The 17409-nt window shown below is 39.3% G+C and overlaps 1 protein-coding gene across 5 annotated transcripts; it reads left to right on the forward strand.

Moving 5' to 3' along the window:
- The first annotated feature begins 2604 nt into the window (after positions 1-2604).
- LOC136852890 (uncharacterized) lies at positions 2605-16744 on the forward strand. 5 transcript variants are annotated; one of them, XM_067127824.1, is made up of 12 exons: positions 2605-2671; positions 4496-5928; positions 6814-6923; positions 7053-7199; positions 7386-7559; positions 8449-8590; positions 9022-9256; positions 9804-9977; positions 10093-10188; positions 11518-11683; positions 12224-12365; positions 13032-16744. In XM_067127824.1, exons 2-12 carry the CDS (start codon positions 4537-4539, stop codon positions 13572-13574), a joined length of 3321 nt encoding a protein of 1106 aa, XP_066983925.1. In that variant the 5' UTR covers positions 2605-2671; positions 4496-4536; the 3' UTR covers positions 13575-16744. The 5 variants fall into 5 exon arrangements, with proteins under 5 accessions (XP_066983925.1, XP_066983923.1, XP_066983926.1 ...); XM_067127822.1 differs by having other exon boundaries at positions 2630-3773; XM_067127823.1 differs by having other exon boundaries at positions 2637-2749.
- The last annotated feature ends 665 nt before the right edge of the window (positions 16745-17409 follow it).

Here is a 17409-nt window from a genome sequence, read left to right on the forward strand (position 1 = left end):
TAATATTTCAGTCTATCATTCATACTGGCCATTTCAGAATTGTCATTCAAGACTGACAATCCTTTGAGGAGACCAAATAAGTACTCAAAGTGAAGTTGGTGTTGAAAAGATGTATAAAAAGAAGATTGGGCAATGGTACTTTGGTACTCGCAGTACTGTAATTAATATGCCACACTTGGGGCATGATAAAGGTGAGATAACATACCCAGTGCTGTAGCCCTGCCGGTGGGTTTAGTCTTGCAATAAGAGACAAAATAGTTAGGCCTACAGTTTTCCAATCAAATGGATAGCGTGGTATTGCATTTGAGAAAGCCTTGGATGCTCTGAAGAGAAAAACTTTAACTTTGAATGTTACTTAGCTTTGATTTTGAAGTAGTTTTATGCATAATTGATGGCTGATAGATAAAAATCTGAGCCTGTACTTTTACTAAAGGAACGAGTGATGAAAGTAAATATTCATTTGTGTATTGTGGAAAGAAGCACACTGTAAGATCACAGTTGGCCAAAAAAAAAGTATGATTTGGAAATTTTAGAAAGAAGAAGACTTCTTAGAATGAGATGAGAAGATGGAGAATGCGAGATTATAGATACAAAGGCCCTCAGTATATATAGAGACCTCTTTCCAATACCTCTTTCACTTCATCTATCCACTAATCTCTAGGCCTACTTCTTCTCCCCCTCCCCGGTCCCTCTTTCATTGATTTTAAAACGACCTGAACATAGGGTTGCCACCCGTTCTGTAAAATACAGATTCGTTCTGTATTGGAGAGCGAGATGTTGCGTTCTCTATTGAACCAATACAGAACGCCATTTGTTCTGTATTTGGATGTCTGAACGTTATTATTTTAAAATTACATGAGCTTATTTTTCAGTCAATCTTCCCAGACTGCAAAATTATGTGTTTGTCGATGGTTGCCTTCGATACGTGTAAAATACGCGGCAAGATGGCACGCGGCATAATATGACTCATGAGCGAGTGAGCGACGAGAGGTCAGTCTCGCCACCCACTAGCCCATTACCCTTAGCCCCCCACCCCCTTCCCCCGGCAGGGAATGACCGATATCCATAGCCTGTTTCCCTGATTCACTGAAAATTTCTATGATGTTACTTTTCAATGGCTATTGTAGTTTAGCAGTGGAAATAAATCCTGCATTTTCGTATAGTTCTGAAGGAATAAAGTTAAGTATACCTTAGTTTGACCAGACCACTGAGCTGATTAACAGCTCTCCTAGGGCTGGCCCGAAGGATTAGACTTATTTTACGTGGCTAAGAACCAGTTGGTTACCTAGCAACGGGACCTACAGGTTATTGTGGAAACCGAACCACATTATAGCGAGAAATGAATTTCTATCACCAGAAATAACTTCCTCTAATTCTTCATTGGCGGTCGGAGAAACGCAGGCCCAGCAAAGTGCTACCGAGAACGATATCGACCCGTCCAACGAGGAACTGTATAAAATAAACTTGATGGTATACATATATATATTATTTCATTGTCTGTGTCACAGCATGTCATTTAGTTTTGAATTTCTATAGAATTGTCACTTCACTGATAACTGACAACTTGAGAAGTGATCTTCCAGTCCTCATCACATATGAAACATGTCTTCATGTCAGCTGCACAAGCTGCACACAGCCTCAGAATGCCCCAGCTGAAAGGGCGTTATGCAATTACTGTATGTTCTGTATTTTTCTGAGCTCAAGGTGGCAACCCTACCTGAACAGCTTTTAAGCAGCATTGAATAGAAAAGTCACTCCTGACCTATTGCTTTATAGAAAACGAGCATTTATTATGGGTGGCCTGAGCTAGTTTCATTGTTTAAAATTAATATCTTGACTTGTTTTTATTGGAATTTATCCTTGATTTATGTTTAACTTAATCAGGATGTCCATCAAATCATGCATATTATTTTTCTGCCTTATTAAGCATTGTGTTTTGTTTCAGGGCGATCTTAAATCACCAAAGTTTTAATCAAGTTTGGTACCAACTTATTATTTTTTTTTTCTTTTTACAATTCCGGATGAATGACATAAGTCTAATAAACCAAAATGATATTTATTAGGCGATTTAAATTGGGGATTTACGTTTCCTTCGTTTGATTAGCTGATGGGGTGTTAGAAATCTGATTATATTCCGTACAAAATATACATTTATTCACCCCTACAATTAAAAAGCCGAACACGGGGAAGGGAAATTATATTTTCGTTGGCATAAAACAATATTGCGTTCCTGCTGAGCGCAATTTTCAAAATAGGCCTTTATGTTTTTAAGTTTGTCCTTTCATTTGATTTAGTTCAATTCAGCGTTTGTTTTATAATGGGATTTTGATACTATACGATATGTTCATCAAAAAGTTTTTTGAATATTAAACATCTCAACATCAAGATCAAATTCATTGAGAAATTCGATTACTTCATAAAGAATTTTAACGAAAAACATAATTAAAACCATAAAATAATCAAATATATATTGTATAATTTACATATTACCTTAAGTAGATGTAAGCATATTTCATCCCACTAAAAATTGTATATATTAATATAAAAAATCAAAAGTCTACAACCATGACGTCACACGGGACACGCTAGACACCATTACATCATTGATGACGTCACGGGCGCCTCGACCAATCAGCGCCGAGCAACCTTGTTTACAGTCTGGCTTTGACAGGTGACTTCGCAAAGTGAAGTGAATTATGAGGCTTAGGCCTATTTTAGGCCTATTTTATGCCCATTTCAAAGGTCAAAAGTGAGGAAACAAGGCGTTAATTATTATTTAAGTGGTCATTCCGAGTTTAAAATGGGGGAAAGGGTTTAAATAAGGTCGGTTTTACGTCGGGGTAGGCTAGGGCCTAGGTTAGGCCGTGACCCGACTTGACCTCGATTGGTCCGGGTCATTTAAGGTCACTTGAACAAATAACGCCATTTATATATATATTTAGGTATTTAAAATTTTTAAATGTGAATTTAGGGTAGGGTAGAGTAGCCTGGGCTAAGCTGAGCTTGCAAAGTCTTAGGTTAGGCCGCGACCCGACTTGACCTCGATTGGTCCGGGTTATTTAAGGTCACTTGAACAAATAATGTCATTTATATATATGTTTAGGCAGTTAAGATTTTTAATGTGGATTTAAGGTAGGTTATAGTATCCTAGGCTAACCTGAACTTGCAAAGTCTTAGGTTAGGCCGTGACCCGAGTTGACCTTGAATGGTCTGGGTCATTTAAGGTCATTTTAGTGAATTATTCCAGTTATTTATATATATAGGCAAACTAAAATACTTTATATGAATTTAAGGTAGGTTAGTATGGCCTAACCATGTGGTTAGCTTAGGCTGAGCTTATAGTAGGCTATAGGCTACATTTAATTTGGCAAAGGTAAATTTAGGTCATTCTAGGTCATGCTAAGAGCTCGTTTTATAGCCTAGCAAAGCTACACTATTAATCTAGAGGTAAAATCCAATGAATCGTCAAAAAGACGAGGCTGGTAACTTATCGACTAATAGCCTAGACCAGTCATAGGATCGCATTGAAAGCAAAAACGATGATATGCTTGGTTGTATTGCCCTAACCTAGCCTAACCCGACCTGTTGGTCCAAGTACATTTTTTTCACTGGGCCAGATTAAGTCGCGAACGTTCGAGTTGAGATTATGATGCCATTCTTCGTTATGGAACGTAAAATGTAACTTGACGACAAAGTCTGTGCTTACCGAATAATGAAGGAAAGCCTCGTCCTTAGTTGGTGTTTTCCATGAGTTCCTTTATCCCACTTAGTACGTAAGTGATCTATTTTTATTTTACCCTTTGTGTAGTAGATGAATAGAATGGTGTTTATTGTCAATTAAAATGTCAAAACTTTGCTTAAAAATCGAACTCTTTGTTTATATGGAGAAGTTTATAATTGAAGTTTATCAGTTTATATACAGTATTACAAATATTAGGTTAGGTAAGGTTAGGATGTATCCTCGTAAATACCAGTGCTATATTATTTAGCGAAGGTTATGGGGTTTCCACGGGTCCCCATCCAGTTGCGGCATTCAACACCTTGGGTTAAGGTGCGCTCCTGTAATAACCTTTGTTACAGTTTTCATGCATTTTACAATGCATTTATGACATACATAAACTATACATTTTTACATTTGCTGATCTATTATTTATAGGCTGTGGTGCATCACACATTTTGTAGATGTTCCCTTACCCAAAAATTCTGGTTTCCTATTGTGGTCCACAATAATTTTAAATAAAGTGTAGGGGTTAGGAAAATACAAAAGTGAGTGGCTTCCCCATTAGTACTGGTCAGTAAATAAAAACAGGAGATGAGCATTTAGAAAAGTATGTGGTTTGTGAATGGCAAAAATACTTTTTTTTTTTTTTGACCAAGGACTTTTAAAAATAGGGCACTCCTCATTCTCTTTGCCCATGCTGCGGTCATCATAATTACCGCAGATAAGCTTCAGATGTTTTCAATTAAAGTTTAATGTGAGCTTTACTATTCACAGATCGTCCAGGCTTGGGTGACTGAGTGAGCATAGGCTGTACAATGGAATCTTGTGCAGAAGTAACTGTAAATAGTTTGCCAAAGTCTTCAGAGCCATACATGAAGCGAGTGAGCGTGAAAGATGTTGCCGACAGTGTTATTGCGAGCGAGGGTGTGGAAAACAAGGAGAAAGCTCACGCACTCCTACAGTGCCATTCAGCGAGGCCAGAGGCGAATCAGTTACATGGTCTAGTGCAGCAACAGGACAGTTCCCAGGCTTTGCACGTCGCTTTCCCGATCTCCGAAGATGACTTTAGGTCATCCACTCCCATTCAGGTTTCGTTGATTGACGGCCAAGTTATCCACTTGACGTCGAGACCGCTTTTGAACAGTCGCAGGAAAGGGAGGCGGCTTGACTCCGGTGGATGTGATGAGGAAATAAGGTCAGGGCAGGCAGACACAGAAAAATCAATGGACAGGACTCTTTCATTTATTTCATCCAATGAGAAAACATACATTTTGCCTCAGGGTATCAACATAGAGGGAGACTATTTGTTGGCGGAAGAGGTGTTGTGCGAGGGTATCTTGCAGTCGAGTAACATGCTCCCAGAGGAACAGATACTGACCATTCCGTCCCCTTCACACGTGGAGCTTACGGTGGGCGCAAAGCCAGATGCTTTAGCAATCGCAGCCAGTGAAGTGTTCAGCAACGGCTGTGTCAGTCTTCCATTACAAGAAACTAGGTGTATGAGTGATTCTGTCGAGTACCAGATATCTGAGACAAGCTTGGACGCAGTCGAGGAAGTCTCGTGTGAAGTTGTTACCGGTTCCTATAGACCCCAAGAAGCACAGCCGTCACTTTCAGACTGTAACGGTACAAGCTCTTTAAAAAGTGATGCGCAAAATGCAGAAGATGAGAAGGGCAAAGTTGGTCGCATGTGTGTGTCTGTTAAGCAGGTGGAGTCGGGAAAATGCAGGAAGAGCCGATTGCTGAAATATTACGAAACTGGTGACAGGAAGAGCAATTTTCTTGATAAATCCAGCTCTCGTAAGTTGTTTGTCGTCTCAGGTGATTCCCCAGTCAGGTCTGGCCAATCTGTGGACATTGCCTCTCCCCAGTCAGTGGTGATAAGAGAAAGATGTGCGAAAGGGAAAGATAATCCAAGTGAAGTAGTAATAAAAGAAGAAGTAATCAAAGAAGAAGTAGTCATAAAAGAAGAAGTGGTGGTTAAGAGGTTAGAGTCACTGGAAAGAACATCTACAGTTCCCGTCAGCTGTGTTGAAGGAGACAACACAGGCTCGCAACCTGCCAAAACGGAAGGCGTTTCCAAACTGCCTGTCAGTTGTGTTGAAACGAAGGCCGCAGACGAGGGAATGTTTTTTTCAGGGGCAACTTTACGGAGGTCTCCTAGGGTACCCAAGGTCAAAAAGGAGTTTGTTGAAGCAAGTCTGCAGGTACTGTAGCTGCTTAAATTTTGTATGGGTCATGTTAATTAAAGCTTCATAGCAGTTAAGGAATGAATGAATGAATATTTTCCCATAGACTTGAAATGTAATTCAAATGTAACTGTATTTTGGAATATGGTTTTTGTATTTGTTTGTAGTGCAGATATGCATTTTACAGGCTCAGAAGAATTAATCAGCTTTTAAAATTGTGAATTACATTTTTTAATGAGTTAGCAAAGGATTTATCCTAACCATCTCCTTCTCCCAGTCATTATCATCTGATCTACGTGTGGAACGTCTGTAATTTCCATGTATAATATCTCACTCTTTCTTGCCATTTGACTTCTAACATTCCTCTTAAAGCTTTATTCTTGAGTTGGGAACATCTTTTAGATCTGTAGCTTCCTGTCCATGTAGTTTTACAGGTCATACAACACCTAAAATCTTATAATTCATTATATGATTAGAGTGGACCCCTGCCTATTTGCAGTTCTGAATTTGCAGCTTCACCTATTTGTGGAATTTTTCATAGAGAAATATTCACTAATTGCTGTATTTAAGTATTTTCATGACTAAATACATTTTTCATGATAAAACTATTAAAATAGGCAGGTATAAGCATTTTTAGAGGGTGTTTTTGGTGTTTGACCTATCAAAAGAGGCAGTTGTAAGCAAGTATTTGCGGATTTTAGCTCTTCGCGGGGGGGGGCCGGGTTTGTGGTCCCTATACCCCTCAAATCCTGGGGGTCGACTGTGCTTGGAAGACAGGTCCCAATTCAATTGTTTGTTTGTGGGTCGGCTGAAACCTTGACAAGTTTTGAGCTCGTGGGGCCAGGGCATAAAACTTTGCGTCCTATCAGCTATAAATACGCTTGGAAATGTTTGCTTTTTCAGGATGAAAGTTCCTTTCCCGAAGAAATGGATGGTTTCAGGAAGAGGCAGCCAACAAAGGGAGATGTGAAGAGGCCCCTGTGGGACTGCGTCAAGTGTGACGCTATGTTCAGGTGAGAATCCAAGGATCATAAGATCTAAGACTATGATGTTTATTTTTTCTTTGATAATGTCATACCTCAACTACTACTTGTTTTTATTTCTTTTATATTCTTTGAGCTCAGACCTCTCGAATCTTGCAGGACGAAAGCGAGTCGGAATCGACACATGCAGGAGGGACATCTGTTCAAGTGTTACTTGTGCCAGTGGCAAGGTTTGACCAAGACGAGTTACGAGATTCACATTACCACAGTTCACTGCACCCAGAAGGCACGATGTTTGAATTGCAGGTTCGTAAGTTTGACCGATGGTTCATCGTAGTAACTTGTCCATGTTACATTCCAGTTTCCTTTAGAATCTACAATTTGATAGCGAATATTGGACAATTTCCTTAAATTAGATTACCAGATGATGAATATTTTGACGTTTTAGTCATATTTTCTTTCATTCTAACCTGAGGTTTCCTTCATCGACAGGAAAGACTTTGTGAACTACAAGGAATATAAGGAACACATGGAGTCAAGACATCCCCAGGTAATGGCAGACAAGTCAAATGATAATGATTACTGCTCTGAAGGCAGTCCTAGTTTCAAAGAGAGAGTTTTTGAAGAAGAAGAGGAGGAGGAGGATTCTATGTACATGTATGAAACGTAAGTCTTGAATTGCACTTGATTCTGTTTTTCAAGTTTCTTACATTGGAGGGGTTTTGTCTAGTACTGGATCCTTTACTAATGTTTTACTTTATGTTGTAATATTATTGTTGTTATTGTTATTATTATATTTTGAAGATGAACCCTATTCATATGGAACAAGCCCACAGGGACCACTGACTTTAAATTCAAGCTTCCAAAGAATATTATGGTGTTCATATGAAAGAATTAACAAGAGATCACTTATTAGAAAAGAAAAAGTGGATTAAAATATTAATAAATAGATAAAAATGTAAATAAATTATGAATACAAGGAGAATTCATATTTTATATTGTGTAATTGAGTGCCTCGAGATTCATCCACTGCCAGCGTGAAAGTTCAGGTGTACAGTTTTACAAACCGGATGCTAGAGTTGGCCGGCATAAAGCCAGCTTAGCCCTTAGGCTGATCTGCAGACCTTACCCTCTTGAAATTAACTATCTGTGCATTCTACGAGCTGAGGCATTAGGTCATTGAGAATTTTGACAATGCACTCCCAGATCTCCTTTGGTTTTGTTATTTTGATACATTTTAATACATATTTATCTATTTATTCATTTATTTTTTCTTTTTTAATAAGCGACATCTTTCTGTTTTCCTTTTACCCCCTCTTACTTCTTCCTAATGAACGCCATATTCTTTGGAAGCTTGAGTTTCGAGTCAGTGGCCCCTTTGGTGGGCTTGTTCCACATGAATAGGGTTCATCTAATGAACAGTAATATTAATAGCTAAGTAATCCGAGGAATTTATAACAGATGGACCAGATTATTTACAAAAACTTAGCATGTAACTCACACAGGACTTAGTATACTGTATTGGCAACTGGCTTGATTTCCTCCATCTTGACAGTGACCGTAAGGAAATCATAAGACCGGAATGGGAGAGGTTGCAAGAAGGAAAACGTGTCTGCCCGTACTGCGGTAAAAAATTCGAGCGTCACGGCCGTTTCATTCGACACATCAACTTCCACTTGGGAAACAAAGCCTTTAGGGTGAGTTTCATGAACTCGAATTCTTGTAGGAACCCTCCATTTGATTTTTTATGTGGTTTAGGGCATTGCTATGTAGCAATCAGTGGGATAAGGACTTGATTTAAAGTGTCCTCTTATCGTATTACTGTACTGTAACAATATTTTCCCAGTAGTTATTTTGAAGAAAAGACTTAAATACATTTGTTTAGATGTGAGACAAGTTGTCTGTGTTAATATAATAGAAATATTATTGTTTTGATTATAGTACTTGAAGAAAATACCATAATATATCTCTCTATATATATGCAATATATATACAGTATATTTTTTGTTACTTAGAAATATTTATGCAGAAAAGGTAGATCAGTAGCACTGTCGGACGTTGGAGAGATTAGATTTGAAGTAACAAATATTGGAGATTATAATTGTTTTGATATTTTTGATATTTCCAGTGTAAATTCTGTGAAAAATGTTTTGTGGAGAAGAGCGGATTGAAAGCACACGTCATGACGCACAGGCCAGTCAACGAGCCTTGCCCACAGTGCGGAAAGATTTTCAAAACGCATCGCACGTTGACGCGACATCTCCGCACTCATCTGAACATGCTGTACAAATGTGCCCTCTGCCCCAAGGAGTTTCGACACGAAGAGTCACTCAGAGTTCATAAGAAGACGCATCAAGAGGGAGGTGAGACGTTTAATTATTTATAAGATTACAAAACTGAAGTAATGCTAGGTTAAGGTACCCCATAGTTGGCTGGTGCCATCAGTGTACCTCCTGTTGTGCACTGTAGGCATTACTTTAGGTTCTTTGCAGCGTCCGTTCGGCCCCCAGCTGCAACCCCTTTCATTCCTTTTGCTGTACCTCCGTTCAAATTCTCTTTCTTCCATCTTACTGTCCACCCACTCCTAACAATTGTTTCATAGTGCAGCTGCTTTGAGGTTTTCCTGTTACACCTTTAAAGCCTTTTTGCTCTCAATTCCCTTTCAGCACCGAATGACCTCACAGGCCCCATTACTTTAAGGTACAATATTACATCAGTGATTTGGAACTTCTTTGGTTTCAGCTTGCAAGAGACATGTTGGATTCTTCCCAACTTCAAAGGGATGATCTGACATCCCTTTCAAAGGAATCTGAGAATAGGTTTTTCCGATCCAAACAAAGGCTTAAGGCAGTTGTTTGTCCATAAAAAAACACCATGAATTCATTTCTCGCTAAAGTGGTATCTTTTCAGGGAGTGGGAATGTTTGTGGGTACTGTGGCAAGGACTGCAAAACACCCTATTACCTACAGTTACACATGACCAATAAGCACGAGGGACTGAAATACAGGTGCAAGGTGTGTAATCGTTCCTTCGAGTGGAAGCAGAGTTACCACAAGCACATGGTCATTCATAATGAGAATTCGGGTGAGTCTGAATATTACTGATTCTAGCCTTGATACCTGGAAGTCTCTGTTGAAGAGCATTTACATAAATCAAAGCCCTTTTCTTCCCTGTTAAGATATACATGAATTCATTGCAGATGACGCTGTGAAATTCACGCGTGGTGTGGCCTTCCGTAAGCCCCATGAGTACAATCGTAGTAGTCAGGCGAAGAAGTATTCTTGCAACATCTGTGGTATGTCATTTGAATGCTTTTATTGTGCTTTGAGGAAATCTGTGGATTCAAGTGCAGTATTTTATTATTTAGTAGATTGCTTTTCGATACTTACAGTAAACCCCCCCGTATTCATGGGGGATGCATACCACACACACACACACACACACACACACACACACACACACACACACACACACACACACACACACACACACACACACACACACACACACACCCTCTTGCGAATGGCTAAAATCCGCAAATACTTAAAACCCCTCTAAAAACACTTAGAACTGCCTATTTTGATAGTTCAAACACAAAAAAAATCTCTAAAAATACTTATACCTGAGTATTATAATAGTTTTATCACAAGAAGCGCATTTAGTCATGAAAATGATGTGAAAATACAGTCATTAGTTAATATTTCCAAGTGAAAAGTACCGCGAATGGGTGAATTTTCCGCGAATAATGTGTACATATTTCACAGAGAAATCTGCAAAGAGGTGAGTCTGCGAATCGTGAGACCGTGAATACGGGGTGTTTACTACTTTTCGAGAATAGTGTGAATATTACTGAGAATGGAAATGGATATTGTGACTTCAGCTCTGCTTAGCATTTCTGCACTTGGTGTACACACAAGCTGTCCTGTCCAACATACAGTACCTCTCTTGTCCACCTGTTACCACTGACATCACATGGTTCTCAGAACCAGTCTCTTGAGACTTCTGTTCTTGGCAGCTTCAAAATCACTCCTTTTGGTTACTAAATAGGTTAAAGTTAAGTATAGCTTAGTTTTACCAGACCACTGAGCTGATTAACAGCTCTCCTAGAGAGGGCTGTCCTGAAGGATTAGACTTATTTTACATGCCTAAGAACCAATTGGTTACTTAGCAACGGGACCTACAGCTTATTGTGGAATCCGAGCCACATTATAGCAAGAAATGAATTTCTATCACCAGAAATAAATTCCTCTAATTCTTCATTAGCCGGCCGGAGACTCGAACTCAGGCCTAGCGAGTGCTAGCCCACAACTCTACTGACTTGCCAAGTGAGGAACTGTTACTAAATAGGAGTTATGTAGAATTTATGAAGAGAAATAGTCGGTAATTAAATAAACCTCACCTGTCGTGGGAGAAATTTTTACTTTTTTTTTTTTTTTACTATGAATTTGGATGTGACCTAAATATATTTGACCCAGTAAAAGAAAGAAAAGATAGAGGTATCATATATTCTGTTCATGTTTCCTGTAAAATTTCATGGATTGTTCTGCCTGTATAATAAATATGTTAGCCTCTAGCTCGTCCAACATTCTTGCTCGTTTAACTACCTCAGTTATATTCCTTCCAGGCAAGTGGTTTCAGACGGGAAACATCAGAGACAAACATGCTAAAACTGTGCACCAAGAACAGCGTGAGCATATGTGTCCGCAGTGCGGTGCCCTCTTCAAAGCGAAGTCGTATTTGGACCAGCATTTAGTGCAAGTGCATACGACCAAAGAGAGAGTCAAGTGCCAGTAAGTGGATGCTCATTTTTATCATTTTTTCACGCATGTTCGTAGAGTTCTAATTTGTTAAACTCATTTTCATTATGATGGTATTGTCATGCTAATAATTTAGTATTGGAAAGTCATTAGGTCCCCTGAATGGCAGTGTTAACTTGGTGAAACAGGCCAAGAATTTTATCACAACTAGGAGTACACAACAGCATTAAATTTATGTAAGTAAAATGTACGACTTTTATGAAAAATGTTAACCTGGTATTTGGAGGGACAAAACTTCCACTTCCGAAAGAGAGGAAGGTTGTTGCTCTGACAGTTCAACTAATGTCTAGGTAATTTTGTGGGTCTATATATGATCTCCACTATGTTAAAACACACAGCTCTCACAGGGCTGCTACATATTCTCCAAATATGGAAAAGACATGGTTATTTTAACTTAGACTTCATCCATACAGTAAACATCATGAAATGCAATGTACAGAGTTTCTTTAAGTAACTCAACCTACAATAACAGAAGTGACTTATGCTATGAATAAGCTCCTAAAACTTTTTCAGGACTTGCGGGCACGATTTCAAAACGGAGGCAATCTTGAAGAGCCATATCAAGTTAGTTCATAATACCACAAGTGGCAAGTATGCTTGCCAGTTGTGCAAAAAGACTTTCTTCGCTCCAAAAGATCTTGCCCGTCACAACAAGGTACAGTACTGTACAAAATATTTTCTTTGTGTATTTTAATCTTAGTATGACAGTTCAGCAACTGAATCTTTGAATATACAAGTAATGCCACACTTTGAGTAAAGTTCAGTGGACCAAGTTATGGTATAAGTTCAGCTTTCTGGCCCAGGCATATAATTATCATGTTAGTTTCCACAAACTACTCACACAGTTTAAGAATTGTACAGTTTGCTGAAATGTTCTTCAAAATTAGCTGGATATTTATCTTGAAGTTTCACCCAGAAATAAGGTTTGGCTGAATTATACTTATAAGATGTTTTAAAAAAAATTTTAGATATGCATATCCTAAATTGTCTTTTTAAGCAGTAATGAGAAAAAGTTCGTATACGTAGGAGGAGCACTTCTGTATGTATATGAACTTTCGTAAACTTTACTGGGGATAGTATAATTAGAACCAGTAAAAGTTCCTGCTTCATATGTTTTCGATACATTAATGTAATTTGAATATATGATAGGGTCTTATAGTAGTCCTTGCTACAGTCATGTATATTTTAGCCCAGTAAATTCTCTTGTAGTGTGTAACTTTTAAAGCTTTCAAGTTTCTCAGATGGTTTCTAGCACGGCAGGACCACTGTACTTGTAAATGCATTGAATTGTATATAATTATATTCTGATGATTTTTTCAAGGTCCACACCGGCGAGAAAAACCACGTTTGTCCGATCTGTCGCCGTTGCTTTTCACGTAAGGACAACATGACCTCTCACCTTCGCACTCACTCGAGAGAGAGTGCACAGGAGCAGTTGCCGAGCGTTGAGAGCACTGCTGAGGCAGCTAAGGATGCACCGCAGTCTAGCCCTCAAGAATCACTGCAGTTGTTGGGCTTAACGCCCGATGGTCCATCTTCCACTTCGATCAGTGCTTCCAGCAACCTCCAGTCTGTCAGCACACCTTCTTCCAACATTATGGATTCGGTTACATCTCTGGTTTCAGGCAGCATCACCTTCTCTGCTGTCCCTCTACCCTCCATCTCTCTGCCATCCAGCATATCGAGTTCTCTTCTCGAACACCGTCGTGTACTCAAACAGTTCACCATCGTCTGCATGCATCGTCCTGTCCAGCAAACCCTCGTCATCCACGTTACCTGTGGTGGTATTCTCAGGGTCAGCTGTTTCCAACAATCACATGCTTTCACATTCACAGCCTGCTTTGAGCAGTGTCTCCCTTGGTAATATACATTCCAATATGAATGATTTCCCAATAAGCCCTCCTTCAACTTCTCTGTCAAACCTGTCTTCAGTCACAACTTTAACGTACTGCAATAATGGTATTGTTTCTTTGCCACCCTCATCATCCAACACGTTGTACACGGCATCGACTCATCAGGCGACTTCCTCCGCACCCCACCTTTCTCTTTCCTCCATAATGCCTGCGTCCTCCAGTACACACGACACGTGCGTGGAATCGGTGCCGCAGGACACGTCGGTGTTCAATCCAGCTCTCCACGCAGAGCAAATTGTACTCGCTGAAGAGGTCCTCGCGTCAACTTCGGCGATTTCCTCACAGCCTTAACAGTCCCATGTGTAACTAGGGATGCAGCTAAGTAACTTTGGTGAAGAGTTACGACAAATGTCGATCTAACCGAATTATTATTATAACTTTTCCCGGTGGCTTTCCAAAGTAACTCATGTAAAGTCCAGAACATTGTTGACGCTTACTAGATCTTTTAGCTAAAGAGCAGCAGTCTGCCTCTTGTTGAGCTTACCACTTGAGGACCATTTCTGACCCCTGGGCCCATAGCACATTATCAGTAGTCAGTAGTATGTGGTCATTGCAGGAAAAATGAAGGTCATGGAAATGGAATATTTTTTCATATTGAAAAGATTGTCTGTCAGCAAAGAATTGATTCTGTTCGGCTCCAAAAGGCACATGAAATTTCCAGTCAAAATAAGACCACCCGTCTTGGGTAGGCAGAGCCATCTGATTCTCACTTGTCTGTGATTCCGTAAAGTATTTTGGCTGTTTTGAACCCCTGCGCTTGCAGTATCATATAGCTTTGTATTGCAGAGCTTATTGTTTTTAAATATTTATGGCATTTATTCAAAGCCAGCAGACAATTTCTTTTGCTAGTTTATCCCCTGTGATTTAACTTTACTCAATTTTAGGCCATGATCCTGTCAGTGCTACAACTCCCACTGACATGTGTAATGTGGGTTTGGTCTTTGTAATATAACAATAGCATGCTGAAATTTAACATTGTATAGGAAAAATTAAATTGTATATTACTTTCTTCTAGTCACTCTCAGTTCTGTATCTCATATTTTTTTACTATATGTTGTGATCTGTCAAATTTACTTTCATTTGGCAGTTTGGGCCTCAGTGTGGTCTCTCGCCACACCTGCCGTACTCCGAAGGCCCATCGCAAGTTTCAGTAAGGTCACAGAAGCATCTTACGTTCACGGGTAGCTTCTAACCTTCTTACTGATCATTCCCAGATCTTGGTGTTGGGATGATTCACCTGTGGGTTGATCAAATCTCAGTCCAATGTTTTCTGTGAAAAGAATGTTATACTAGAAAACGATTTTATGGAGGGAACTGATATTCTCATTGCAAACTCGGCACGTTACAGTAATCCATGACTGGCTGACATCAGTCCCACGCGAATCTCGTCCATTGCAGGAAAGACGGTCACAATATGTATGAGGTCATTTATGTGGAAATCTGTAATCCTCTTTATGTGCATTTCAAATCCCATGCCACTAGTCTTTTCGTTGCTCTCATCCTGCTTATATTTCCTTGATGCAAAATTGCATCGGGTTAACCCCTGCTTCTTAGTTTTCCTTACCCCTCCTTTTCTTGGTTCAGAATCGGACTGAAAGGCTGTCCTTTTTACTTAGTTATAAATGTTATATTCAATCTTGTGTAGTTTTCTTGAAGGAATTGCATTTATAAAATGTTTTACCTTTTATTGGTGATTTTTACCGGTTGTATATTGGCACAATAAATGTACACATTTATTAATTTTGTAATGTCTGTCTGCTAATTCTTTTTTGTGTTCATTACTTTGAATATTTTTGTGAGGTTCAGTTTTTTAAATTTTTGTCCATTCCTTTAAAAGTTACACCTGTCATCGCACTTGAAGTGTCAGAATTTGAGACAGGCTGTAGTCTATAATGCCAATTTTATTCTTTGTACTTTGTCTTTTAGTGAAAAAAATTGCATTTTCTTTACATTTTATACCTGTGTATTAACCACTACTGTCATAAATGGTTTTATTTCAGCTTCTCCCTGTATGGAATCAAACATCAAGTCTCTGTCTTTCCTGAACTCATATCAGGTCTGGGTCACCATTTTTTCAGATGATTTCCCAGGCCCTCTTGTACTTCCACATCTATCTCTGTTGACTGGTTAATTTGTGAAAGTGTGGTATTATTCTAGATATTCCTGAGGGTTTTCCAACTTCTGCTTTTTGTATTGTTCGTCAGTCCCTTTTGTCATGCCAGCAGCCTCCATTTCATGTTTATTTTCTCTACTCAGGTCTTCAGAATGCTGCCTGAAGTCATTCCATTATTTCTTTAAGCTTTTAATTTCTGCTTTCGAAAATGTCTTTCATATTCTTTTACCCATTTTGCATCTTTCCTCAGATACTTTGCTAACCTGAAGATGTCAGCTTTGTCCCTCCTGTGACTCTTCTACTTAGCTTTTGTCTCCTGTCTTTTAGCCTTCCTCCTTTTTCCCCGTAGGGGGTTAGTAGCATCAGTGCAGCTCATGTGGTGCACTGTGGGCATTACTCAAGGTTCTTTGCACCATCCCTTCGGGCCCTAGCTGCGACCCTTTTCATTCTTTTTACTGTACCTCTTCGTATTCTCTTTCTTCCATCTTCCTTTCCGCCCTCTCCTTACTATTTATTCATAGTGCAACTGCGAGGCGTTCCTCCTGCTACGCCTTTCAGACATTTTTACTGTCATTTTCCATTTCAGCGCTGAATGACCTCATATCCTTCTACTGATGCCCTTTGTATGCCCTCTTTCAGCCGTTTCTCTTGACAATTATTTATGGCTTTTTTCCAGATACCTGTTCTTTATACTCATTAATTATCAAGACATTTTTTGTATAATGTGTTTTTGAAGCATTTCAAGTGATTAATTGCAAACGATAGATGCAGACAGTTCATGCTACTTGTAATAATCTCATAATCTCATGACACAGAAATGTAAACAGATGTTCATTATAGTCACTGCTACGACTAATGTTTGGCCCCATAACGGGTAGATGCTCAAGATGTCATCTGTATTAGCGATTCACAAAGGGAGGTGTATAAAAATTGTACAGACTGTAACCGGTGCTACTTCAAAGAGCTAAAGATATATAGTATATATTTTAAATAAACAGATTTATTGAATTTCTCTTGTAACGTCTTTTGCTTCCTTAAGGAACTGTACAGATTTTGGCTTTGTGAATCCATTTCAGTTTAGCTACTTCAGTACAATAGGTAGTTGCCATTTCTTGGCTGTAATGCATAAAATTGTTGGAGATATGCCAACTATATTATGTGTGATATTTAGTATGGCTACAGTAGTTGTGTCGTCCTGCAGACTTTCGGAATCGAAGCTCATCACAATGTGGTAGAGAATGTGGATCAGTTACACGAGTCCGTGACGTGCACGTGATGAAGACTGGACAAGAAAAAGAACGTTTAAAAATGAGACTGCAAAGAGTACGAGTACAGAATAGATATTCTGACGGTGTGAGGTTTAAAAGAGGACATCTTGAAACACCTGTGCAGGACCAACTTAAAGAATGCAAGATGAACAGTCAGGGACTACCACAACTTAGCCCTAGGACCCAAATAGCGACAAAACTGTTAAATCACAGAGAAGTGTCTGGATCCTGCCCTCTGATGGCTGGACATACCAGTTCACAACTGAAAGAGGAGGGGGTCCAGGTATGAGTCCAAGACCCCCCCACCCCTCGCACAGAGCTCACGAGAAAATTTATGGATGTGTCTGTCTCAGAAATCAAGAGGGTGACAGAGGAAGGGGTGAAGGATATTGGAGTCTACTTGGT

The sequence above is a fragment of the Macrobrachium rosenbergii genome, chromosome 26 (genome assembly GCF_040412425.1).
Source record: "Macrobrachium rosenbergii isolate ZJJX-2024 chromosome 26, ASM4041242v1, whole genome shotgun sequence".
NCBI lineage: Eukaryota > Metazoa > Arthropoda > Malacostraca > Decapoda > Palaemonidae > Macrobrachium > Macrobrachium rosenbergii.